Here is a 12673-nt window from a genome sequence, read left to right as displayed (position 1 = left end):
TGCAGCAAAGCAGAAAAGGCAAGGAGGGAATTGAACTGGTCACGATTGGTGTTGGCTACTACCGGCACGAACAGCTTTAGTGACAGAGCGATGGACGGTGGATGGAGGAGGAGAGAGGGAAAGAGAGAGAGAGAGAGATGAAAGGAAAGGGAGCCGGCGTGCAGCACACTGCAGCCATGTGCTGGGTGAGGCGCCGGCTTTTTTCCCATCGAACGGCGTGTAGCTGCCTCGAGCGAGCGCAGTCTCCTCAGCACAGGGAAACATATATCCTCCCTGGTCCACAGAGCACTTACCCTTCTGTTTTCTGCTTTTGAGGAGCAGAGGCGTAAATGAAACCCGACAGACTCGGTGGTCTTCATGGATGGATGAGCAAAGAGTGTGTTTTTCTGATAAGAACAAGGCGATGTTTGCCGCGGGTGCTGCCCCAGTGTGGGGGTGTTAAGTGCTGTTGCAACATCTTCACTTTGGGAGTGGCTACTTGCACTTGATTTAAATACACCTTGTTGGCATAGCCCCAACTCCCCTAGATTCACTGTCAGTGTTCTGTAGATTAACATCAATTCCCCACAACAGAAGATGCTCCTTGTCTTTGACTCATTTGGGGTTTGGGGGAAAGATTGAGGATCAAGTTCAGGTCCATCTTAAATGCAGGCCAGTTGTGAACCCAGGTCTCCCCTCACCACCAGGCCTACCCAAAGCTGCCCATTCACCCCATACAGCAAGACTTCAAATCCCACCTGTATTGCTGTTCTCCAATTCCACCCCCACACTCCATCCCTAATTCTCCCTATCCTAGCACCTTGGCCATAGACTACCTAACCTGTCCTGCCCTGCTTTGTGCCTCCACTTTCAGCTTGAGCCTTAATCATATTAGACCAAACTCCAACATCTTGACCCAGTCTGCTACCTTAAGACGGTTATCTCCACCCATACTGTGGCTCCCAATGCACTCAAAGCCCCCCCCCCCCAATTTTCCCCAGTGCCTGGCTTCAGCCACAGCCCACATTCCTAGTTCCTGTCTCCACCAAACCCCCCCTTTAATTCCCTTTTCCTCCAGTTCCTCTCCACTTCCACTAGCCCCTCTCCTCAGCACCACTGCCCCCTGCCAGATGAGTGGCGATCGCGGAGCCTTTGTTCAGGCAGAGAGTGGGTGTAATTGAATTAAAGGCAGGTCCAGAGGATGTAACGACGCTGGCATATGGCCGCTTATTAGTTGCTGCGGAGAATCTTTTTTTCTCTCCAGGGCCGTCGTAAAAGAAACAGCGCATCCCTTAACATCGCTCATCAATTCACCGTCAAAGCAGAACGATAGAGAGAGGGAGAGAGAGGGAGAGAGAGAGAGATGGCGAGCGGGGGCTGTGGCAGTCACCACCTGAGCCCCCCTCTCCTCATCTGCAGGAGATAGCTGGCTAAAAGGGTGTGGTGCTCCGCTGTGTCTGTACGTGTGAGAGTGTGTGGAAGAGAGAGGCAGAGAGAGAGAGAGAGAGAGAGAGAGAGAGAGAGAGAGAGAGAGAGAGAGAGAGAATGAGTAGGAAGCAGTTTGCTCAGAAAGACGACAGCAGTGGAGGAGAGAAGGAGAGGGAGATATTCAGCAGTGGCAGACAGCAGCTATAGTCTTTGCTCTTTGGTTGTCTGGACTCTTCCTACAGGACAAAGCTAGACAGCCATCAGAAACCTGGCTGGGATCATTAAGGAGAGATGTGCCATTGCAGGAAGTGTGTGTATCTACCAGTACGGTGGCTTGTATTATATCTCTGCCTGCCTGGGCACTGTGGTAATATGAAACATGTTTGGGAAGTTCAATTCATTCGGCCAATACACTATATATTTAGTTCCTAACAATATCAGTTTTGAGTATACACAAATCTCCATTAATTCCACATTACGAGTGGCAGGTGCACCTGTTGTGTTGGTATCTGCAAAGCAACAATCAGTGATGCATGTCTTACCTCCAATATGTCTCTCTGCCAGCAGCATTCGGTCCAAGGGCTGGGCGGAGCGCTGAGGTGAAAATGGAGTCTCCTGCTGTAAGGGATCAGAAAGGAAAAAAGATTTGTATGCATGTACACTGTGTGCATTAGAGTGAACTGTGCTTCTCCTGTGGTAATTCAACCAGCATAAACCCTACCACCGTGTCCTCCCACCCCCCACCCTACCCCAAAACAAGTCCCTAATGGCACTAGAAACAAGGCAGTGTGAAGGTGGCGGATTGTTACCGTGTGTCACCATTGGGGGGATGGTGCGTTTGTGTGTGTGTGTGTGTGTATGTGAATGTGTGTGTGTGTGGTTATGGATTCTGCCGGTGAAGCCATTGACTCTCGGGTGTGGTTCTCACGACAGCCGGTGCCCACCCAAGGACAGAGACAGACACGGACTGCAAAGCTTTAATAGACACATCCAACAGACAGATAATATGATAAAGACATTTTTAGTAATGGCCATTTATTACATCCACGGATGAAAAACACACACAGGCAGAGTGTTGTATTTAGACAAATTGCCATTAACACTCATTAGCTGGCACTCATTGTTTGTCAGCTACATATTGTTAAGCGTCCCACAGCAGGCTTTTAAGGTCTCAACATTGTACCGTTAGCTATTATAATTGCAAGAGGATTGCATAATCGCTTTAACAATCATGCAAGAAAAGCGCTTTCATATTGCAAACATCCTTCTTCTGCTGGGTAATGGAAACAGTTTTTCACTTAATGGAGCGTATCTATAGCAACATAGAGTGTGTGTGTGTGTGCTCCAAGAGGAAACACTGCGGGCTAATTGTAATCAGTCATTTGATTAACCTGATAATGCAAATATGTTTCCTCGTTGCAAATGAGCAAAGAGAGCATTAAAAAGGGAGTGCATCTCGCATATTTTTGGGCAGGCGCTGCTGTATTTATGAATGAAGATGTTGCGCCGCACACAGACACACACAGAGTGGAAACAGTGCCTGCAGGAGGGGACGTGACCAGGGTTCAGTTACCAGTCAGCAAGTCTTCAAGGAGCCGTTCTTAAGAGGGATTTGCAGCAATGTGTCTGTTTAGATGATAAGAGATAATGCCGCCATTATGCTCAGTCATTAACCACTGATAGATTGTGTATTACAGCATGATAAGTCTGACGTGACAAAGTAGCTCAGTGCAGAGTCTTCTGGCCCATGCATGCAACTAGGCTACAGCTGTCAGAGAAACACCAGCAAAGCACTTTTTCAGGGTGATTCACAGACAAATATCAATAATTGAAACGATGATGCCACGATTGTGGTCAAACCATGATGGTGCTCTGACTTCCTTCTTTCCCCCAGTCTTACACTGATATGAGATCACTCTGGCACTCTGCTGGTATTTCATTACATTTGCACACGCCCAGATCCGTAAAGTAAATGACATCCCCCTCCCTTTCCAAAAATGATGTCATACAGACATATTCCCAAATACCCTCATCCAAAGCGTTCTCTTTCTCTCTCTCTCTCTCTCTCTCTGACTCATTGTATGCAGCCAGCAAGTAATTCTATTTAGAGTTAAGTGCTTGGGTCAATTTTTTGGCAATTGTGAGCCACCATGAGATCATACGTAATAAAAGCCCAATAAGTCACCGCGCAGACCTGCATATCATTAAGAGCAGAGGGGTGTGCCAGCAGCGCTCGCTTTGTCCCTCTCTCCGCTGTGGCTATCTCTTCTAGGACACTTGCCGGAGTCTATACTTCCGATAGCCAATTGTTAAGCAGATGAAGACAGTAACGGCGCTGGCTCGGGTTTCAAACATAAATCGCTATATTTGAGGGCCCCCTGGAGATCTCCTATCCCTCTCACAACCGCCCAGTCCTTCTTTTTAATATCATATTGCACCGAATTGCTTCAGGGAGACGGTGTATATTAAAAAAATTGCAGGAAGGGCCCGGGGAAAGATTTACACCCTGAACCCTGGGGGATGGCATGTGGGGAGGGTGAAGGCAGAGGAGAGGTGAATATACCAACACAGCTGCACCCTTGGCCTCTCTGCTCCAATATCGGAGTGACACAGTGACCCTGAAAAGAAGACATGTGGGTTTAGGGCCTCTGGCTCTTAAATCATGTCACCCAGATGTGATCCCTCACACGGGCAGGCAGCTGTCCAAGTCAAAGCCCGTATCCTATATAATGACACTATTAGAGACAAGAGGGATCAGGAAATGGGCGGATGGATGTACAGCTAGCGAGTCGCATCTCGAAAACCATTTCCACTCAAATTTACTGACCTTAAACAAGATGCTGCTGCCAGTCCGCCAGAATCCACACACACACATATACACACACACACACACACACACACATATATACACACACACACACACACACACACACACACACACACACACACACACACACACACACACACACACACACACACATATAACCCCCACCGGCCCAGAGCACCGCACCCTGCTGATGCATCAAACACAGCCCCCTCCTAGTTGCTGATTGCTCCGTCTGATTTATGAGTTCCTATTGGCCGTTCCCCTGAGGGGTCAGGTGCAACGCCAATCACTGTGACATATAGTCTTTCATAGCTCCAACAGGCAGACAGCCCTGTGATGAGTTAGCACTCTGGTTGTCAAGGTAACCTTTGATGGTTGGGAGGGGTATGACGGTGAATTCTGAGGAGATTGTAGCGGGCAGCAGCTCGTTCCCTAGCAGCCACAGTGCCTAGAGGAAGGAGATTGGCTCATTATTTGGAGGGAGACAGAGAGAGAGAGAGAGAGAGAGAGAGAGAGAGAGAGAGAGAGAGAGAGAGAGAGAGAGAGAGAGAGAGAGAATCAATTTAAAATGCTTATATATTTTTTTTGGTTACTGTCTTGAATATATCATTAGCACACAGGGAGCTGTGATAATGAGAGCCATGGACAGGTTTTGCGTTGACGCTGAATCATTCAATAAATCTATTACAGCTCCATTATTGACTACAATAATATCACCCCCCCCCCCTCCCCCCCATGCTTGGATTGAGTAGCCGCAGTAAATGCCTGGAGTCATTTGTCGTGCCCCAAATCTCCGTGTATCCAATTTATCATCGGGAGACAAACGACCCACACACACACAAATCAGTTATTCTCATGATTCACAATGGAGCTTAAATCTCCCCTTTCCAGCACATGAAATGATACAACGCTGTCGATTTATTATATTGTCGAAACCAATCACTGGCTCCTGACACACGCTTTGATACTTGGACAGAAAAAAAAAAACCTCTAAAAAAACCATTCAGATTTTCACATATTTATCATTTGGCTTACGGATGCTGCACTGTCTGCATGCTCTTTGACAATTTGTGTTTGCTTCACATTGCTTATTCATATTCATTTAAAGGCGCACATTTAAAGCCTTTGATTGGTTTGAATTTTGGCTAGACAATATTTTACCTTGATTTGTTTGCCTATTCATTTTGAATGTAATGATTCATTTTGTTTGCCACTTTTAATTGCTCATCATTCATTCCTTTATTTGATTTGATTTCTTTTCATTAGATGTATATGACTCATAGCACAACCCACTATTTGATGGACAGCTACTGTATGGATCCAGTTACCGAAGGTAATAGTATGGAAGCCCTTTCAATCTATCATTGTGTGCTGTCCTGTTCCTAACCCTGTTCCTTATCAAGTCTTCCACTTTTACTCCATTCCAAGCCAGTCCTGAAACCTCTAACCCAACTTTTCCCACTCAATACTTCTCCTATAACGGTTATATATTATTTAATCCATAAATTACCTATTAATCCCTCTCTCATAGCTTAGACATTTGTCTTCTTCTGACTTAGTAGAGTAAAGGTAGGTCTATTCAGCATGATATTTTGGGATGATCATCCTCAACCACAGTAGAGAGATCCGTTAGTTTTAGTATAACAACCAAACATTCTCTTTCTGGTTTGGAGAGGACCTGCATGAGGGCTTACAGTAGATGTTAACCCTGATGTGTTGTCTCTGGTGCTACTAGGTGGAGAAGAACGAGGATGCGGACCAGAAGATAGAGCAGGATGGCGCCCCTAACAAACCCGAGGACAAGGCCCACAAGGCCGCCACCAAAATACAGGCCAGCTTCCGCGGACACATAACTCGGAAAAAGATGAAAGATGGAGATGAGGAGAAGGAGGGAGACAGTCCTGCCGCTGCAGAGGAAGCGACAGAAGGAGGAGAGGAGGTAAAGAAGGCAGAGGAGGAGGCCCCTGCAAAGGAGGAGGAGAAAGCTGCAGGAGACCAGGCCAAGAAGGAGGAGACGAGCCAAGCCAAAAGCCCCGTGGCAGACAAGCCAGCTAACTCTCCGGCAGCTGCTCCTGCCGCCTCTCCTGTAGGCGCGGCCACATCTCCTGTCGCGCCAGCACCGGCTGTTGCCTCTCCCACGGCCACCTCAGCGCCCTGCGAGCCCCAGAAAGAGGAACCCAAGGCGGAAGAGAAGGCAGAGGAGAAGCCCAAAGAGGTGGAGGCTCCAGCGGCGGCAGCAGCCAAGAGTCCCACCACAGCTACAGCTGAGGAGAAGAAAGAGGAGGAGGAGAGCGAAGACAAGAAGGAAGAGGCCAGACAAGCCGACGTGCCTGCTGCTGTCAGCCCGACAGCTGAGAAGGAGGAGCCTAACCAAACAAAAGATAAACAAGGTATGCAGATTATACTGTGGCTTCTAAAGTCCACCCAAACCCATTTCATACACACAAACACATGGCAAGTACAATAGGATAAGATAAGATACGATAAGATATACTTTATTGTTCCATAAAGGCTCCAAGCCACTGGCCAAGCTAATCACAAAAACACACTCGTCACATTCCTCCTTCACAAAAAGAACATACATTACATATATGCGCTTATGCATAAAGAGTGCCTAAGTTAACATTCAGGTGACAGTTCGTGATATACTTAAAGGTCATGATATAATAAGTATTTCAATAAAACCAAGTGATAAGGCCACCTTGATTGTTACAAGGTAGATACAAGGTTTTCTAGATCAAAATATGAATCAAACATTTGACGTGCACATGTTTGAGGGGGCACTGGGTTCAGACACCAAAGTCATTCCAGACATACACTCACCAATCACAAAGGAATGACTTACTGTAAAAGAAGAATAGGTAAGCTTTCCCGAGTCTGCTTGGCAGGCACTGGAGGAAATGACTGCTTGCTGAGTCTTTGGCAGTGCTCCACCATTCACTGGTTAACACAGAAAAAGAGCTCAATATTAGATTAGACGGCCTTGTATCTCACTGTTTGCAAGATGGAACCTCCATACTTATGAGGCGGTGAGTGAGATAGAAATGTAAGGGTCGGAAAGGTTGGCTTGTGAGTCATAAAGGTTTGCGGCCGTCTCATATGGGCTCATACGAATTGTCCTGATACCAAAACCAAGATATATATATTAATCTGTCTTCTACAGTCGGTTATTCCTATTAAAATGCAAACTAGTGGTACCTATGCCTGAGAAGCAACTGGAAGGCCATGAAAGGACAGCAAGCTCTCACAACATACACTAGACATGAACTCATATATAATGCCCAAGGACTCTCAGACTGGGTCACACAGGTAGTTTATGGAGCGTACTCATTCTGGAGCAGTGGGCGGGGGGTGGGGGGGGGGGGGTGTGAGGTGAGAAACACAAACCCCAACTGAATAACTACACCGAAACTAGGTCACCCATTGGCAGCCCTGTCTCCCTGTTGTCATAGTAACTACTGGGATAGCTGGCCTGCACGGAGTGGAGCAGGGATAACAGGTGTTCAGATTTTAATGAATGATTAATGAACCCTACCGGTCACCATCCTACACCGGGGACGTCTGTCACAAATAAAACACTGCTTGACAAAAGAACAGCTAATTAACAAACCACTGCCGCGCCACAATCTGCTTTACCAACGGACTCTGAGAGAACCGATTAATATTTATTACAAAGTTTACTCGGTCAAGGTTTGTCAGCGCACACACACACCGGAGTCACAGGCACAAGGACGGCAGGTACTCCAGTCCGACTGAATAATTTACGAGGCAGCCTGGGTATGATCCGCATTCTCTGCCAAGGACAGTCCGTGTCACTGGCTTCACTTACTCTCATGTGAACAACTTGTAAGCTGTCACAGCGAGATGAGAAATAACTGCATAATAAAATGTATACAGCATCCTTTGTACAAGTTTTGCATATATGTATTTGTTTATAATCTACCAGCGTTACTTCCTCAGTCGCGGAGTGATATGGAACTCTGCAAACTGATTAGAACGCAGTTATGTATACGCCCATTATACAACAGTTAGGAACCAATCAGATCGCTAGATTTAAGCCACCCGTTTTATAAAATACAAATAAATAATTATGATACTCCAAGATTGACCCATAGTGGGCATGATGAAGAAATGGCAGTGAAGAGAGGCAACCAAAATGAGATTTCAATCAAATGCCTCAATTGATGTTGCTGTCTTCACATGCATAGGGAAGGGAATACAGAGGTAATGTTTGAGGTCAGAGTTCATCTTTACCATAGGTTTTTGCCATGGTTGGTATGGTGAGCGGGAGAAGGTCTGTGGATTTGATGGCTATACCAGGGACATACAGTATATCTGCATCATATTGTTCCTCAACGGGAGTGATTTGATGAGGAAGTTGGATTAGAGTCAGTGGTTACGTCCAGATTCGTCTTTGTTCCAGAGGTGGAAAGTGCTGAACTCAAAACTTTATTAATGCTCTTTTGTGTCATCTACGCAATGGAAGCCAGAGATGTAGTCCTCAGGGGAGTATTGAGGGCTCGGTTCATCAGGGTCAACAGCCATATAAAGCTTGGCATCGTCTGCATAGCAAGAAAATCAATAATGTGCTTATGAATGAAGATCCCTTGTGGTGAGTAAAAGCTGAAATGTAGCAGACCGAGAACAAAGCCTTGTGGCGGTCCCTGTTAACTGTCGTATTGAGACCAACAAGTTGAGATGGAAAAGTAAATAATCCGTCCAAAAATACTGATCAGATGATGATTCCAGTCCTAGTGCCTTCTTTGACTTCATCTTAAAAAAAAACATGACATTGCCAGAGTTAGGTGTGCCCCCCCCCCCCCATCTGAAATTCTTACATTGCATTATGCCCTTGGCAAAACTGAACCTGTATTTGTAGTCAGTTATATCCCATGGTGTAGATAATTGAGGTGGCACTGATGTCATAAGACAAGAAGTGACAGGCTTTGGCACTCAGTGAATTGGATGAAATTGTGTTTGCGTCACACAGTTCAGTGGCTGTAGAGAAAGACATTGTCAAGTCTGTCGTACTTGCAGCCAGCAAACTAATTACCTATTACCTGGAGGACCATGCTGTCTGGAGTCACACACACTCACCCATTAGCACAAGCACCAACTTAGACATGATTGCTCCACTTGTCTTTCTCTCTCTCTCTCTCTCTGCCTCGCCCTGACACACAGTCAACCAACCCACCCACCCACTCACTCGCATCCCCCCCAATCTCCAATGCAATGATGTCAGCCTTTGATGCCTCCTCTTTCTAATAAAAGACTATGAGATCATCCTAGTATGACATCACCTCTCACAGGGCACTTGAATAATAGGATTATCCTGAAACAATAGAAAAAAGGCTCCAGAATTGTTGCAGCCCATTTACTGGAAATTAAACATTTGAATTTAGATTTTATAGAGAAATAGACAGGTGTAATAATTAAAATGTCAAAGCAGCGATATAGCACACAGACACACATGACTAGAAAACAAAAGCAGGATAGCATAAAACAAGGAAGAAAATACAGCCTCCGAGCAATGTTACTCAGAAAATGTAATTAGTAATAGCTTGGTGATGTATCATGGACCTGTATTCAGCAGAAGCCACCTCTTAGTAAGCTACCATTGGATGTTATTACAGTGCAGTACGATGTAGGCATCACTCAGTATCAGACGTGACAGGCCAAGATGCTGCTGCTGGCGTTGTGATGTCAGTTCAACTGTTGCAGGGTTCCATTAGGAGCACTCTCTTCCTTTATTATTTACACAGACAACTTGATATCAGGTTGCACTTTCTGATTGACAAGCTCTCAATTTTAGCGGAGTTGTCATAGTGAACAACATGCAATGAGATAGTCCTCCATGTTACCTTTTAGGCTTGTTTTCATACAGAAAAACCCTTCCGAGGTGAGTTATTTCAACCATCAAAAGTATAATCGCTGACATCTGACTGAAATCGTTGACACTATTTTTCGGGAGACCCGGATAGTGCTTTATGAGCCCAGCCTCACTGTGTGAAACATCCTCTCGGAGAGCTAATTTTCGCCCTCTTTCTCCCACCCACCTTTTATCCATTGTGTCCCACTTATTATACCTCCCTCACATCTCATTCCCTCTTGAACTCTCTTACCTAGATGCTGCAGAGGAGTCTAAAGCAGAGGAAGCCGCCCCGGCAGACACAGCGGCGGAGGCCACCGAGTCCAAGGACGACTAAGGCCAAGTCCAACCTGAAGAAAACAAAATGAAGAAGAGTATGAAGAATTACACAAAAAAACAAAAATCTAAAAAAGATTGCTCTTTGCCTTTCCCAATGCGAGGGCAGTCCGTTTCTATTTGTTTGTCATTTTCTGTGTGGCAATGATTTTCTCATGTTGGGGGAGTTTCCAGCGTGAAGTTTTTTGGCTCAAGCTAATAATATGAGGAAGTGATGATGATGATGATGATTATGAATAATGATTGTTACTTTAATGATGAGGATGATTTGGATTTGATTTTGGTTCATCTTCACTATCTATTCTAAGCGGTGGAGTGAGCGCTCCCAACTGGATCGCATACACATTTAAAATGCATTGTGAATGCACCATACTTCATTTGCATTGCAATGCACTTTTGTCAATCACATTTCGCAACTAAACTACGTACTTCTGCAAATGCACGCACAAAAACAAACTGGTTTAAAAAAAAAAATGCAACTATAGTTTTCAACACAGTACAAGTGTATTGAGAACGCAGCAAATAGGTAATGTTCTGACGCATCAGATGGAGAATAGAATGTATAATTAAATGTGTGACCTTTCCAGTTGGGCAGCTTTATCCAGAATCCAAATACCACGTATAGGACAAGACTACTACTCTCTCTCTATTCTGCTTGAGTCATTCAAGCTCGGTTTACACCCCTTTTACAAACTCTGTTTATTGACATATACAGTAAAGGACCTGTTGCCATTTCAATGACATGATCATATAATAAACTATAGAAACCATCTATAGTGTTGATGTAACTGGCTGTTACGATTGACGATTTGTGTTCTGCCAACCAAACGTGAGAACAGTAGCATGAACCATCGAACCAGATGCATGATGGGAACTCTCCCTCTGAGAGGAACTTTTTTCGCAGTCACAAAAACTTAAGAGGTGTGGCAGCTTCTTTTTGATGTCTTTGGTGTTGTTATGACAGTTTATATGAATTGGAAAAAATACTCTTGCACCGATGTTACGAAAAAAAAAAGGTAGAAAATAAAAATCAAACAAATGAGCAAACAAAGAAAAAAAAACTTTTCCCATGTTCCAGTGAGTGCAATGTCCAGTTTCAACCTTATCAAGGAGTTCAAACTTGTGAGAAAAATATGAAAAAATAAAAATGGTTTCAATGTCTGTTTTCAAAATAAAGCAAATGTGCCAATTACCATCATAAACTGTGGAGTTTGTTTAAAGCCATGAAGTTATTTCAGAGGGTGGAGAATATCAGAGGGCAAGACTGTCTGACACTAAATAAGTAGTTTGACATTTGGGGAATTACACTTTGCGTTCTTGATTGTATGTCTGCCCGTTCAATATGAAGCTACATCCAGCAGCTGGTAAACTTGGCTTAGCTTAACATGAAACTGGAAACAACACTTGTTGTTCTTATTATAAGTGTTAATGGGTTGGACTAATTATTGGTAGTGGGCAGTGATATAATGTGTAACTTAGTTAGCTTAAGAGGTGTAGAACCAGATTGTGTTACTTTTGGACAGGAACAGGCTATTTGTTTCCCCCTGCTACCAGTCTGTGTGCTAAGCTAAGCTAAACAACCACTGGTAGTAGCTTCATAGGCCTACAGTTAAGAGAGGTCCACAATCTTCTATCCAACATTGGCAAGAAAGGGGATAGCCTAAGTGTATTTCACAATCATCAGATAGCAGTAGGCTTTATGACAAAACATACTTTAAGGCCCAAGTTATGGCCAATTTTTGCTGTAGACTTAATTGTTGGCAAATGATTTGCAAAAACAGTCACCACTGTTTTAGACATATTTCATCAGCAGAAGCAACAACTGACTTGCACATTACTATCTTGATTCTAAGTCTTATAGTGGTATTGATCTTATTTGTGGAAAGACATTCACATAGCCTACATTTCTGGATGTTTCATTTTAAACACTGAAAGCAGCAATACTAATTTGCAAGAGCCACAACCATTTCTATGTGGCCAATGTGATATTCTGTCAGCATAGCACGGTTCAGTCAAAATGAAATGAATTATTAATAATAACCCCGAGGGTATAACATACATACCAACTTCAGCCGCTCCAAAGGTTGCATGACCTTGATTCTAATGACGCTGGTTTGCTGAACAAATCCCAGAATGAGGATAACTTCTCCAGAAAGTTTTGTTTTATCGCCCTCTCCCTCCGGAATAGTACACTTGACTTTCCTCCCCTTTCTTACTAAGTTGAAAACAAATCC

General features: G+C 44.4%; 1 protein-coding gene across 1 annotated transcript in view; it reads left to right on the top strand.

Moving 5' to 3' along the window:
• gap43 (growth associated protein 43) overlaps positions 1–11527 on the top strand; it is a 13122-nt gene extending 1595 nt beyond the window's left edge. Inside the window, exons 2-4 of the mRNA XM_080053792.1 lie at positions 5501–5567; positions 5970–6624; positions 10361–11527. Of these exons, the coding sequence (XP_079909918.1) occupies positions 6099–6624; positions 10361–10440 (606 nt within the window). The 5' untranslated portion in view covers positions 5501–5567; positions 5970–6098 and the 3' untranslated portion in view covers positions 10441–11527. The remainder of the gene's footprint in view (positions 1–5500; positions 5568–5969; positions 6625–10360) is intronic.
• Positions 11528–12673: the final 1146 nt, after the last annotated feature.

This window comes from Ammodytes marinus (genome assembly GCF_949987685.1).
Source record: "Ammodytes marinus genome assembly, chromosome: 3".
Lineage (NCBI taxonomy): Eukaryota > Metazoa > Chordata > Actinopteri > Uranoscopiformes > Ammodytidae > Ammodytes > Ammodytes marinus.
Note: the sequence above shows the minus strand (reverse complement) of the source record. Positions and strands in the feature narration are given on the sequence as shown.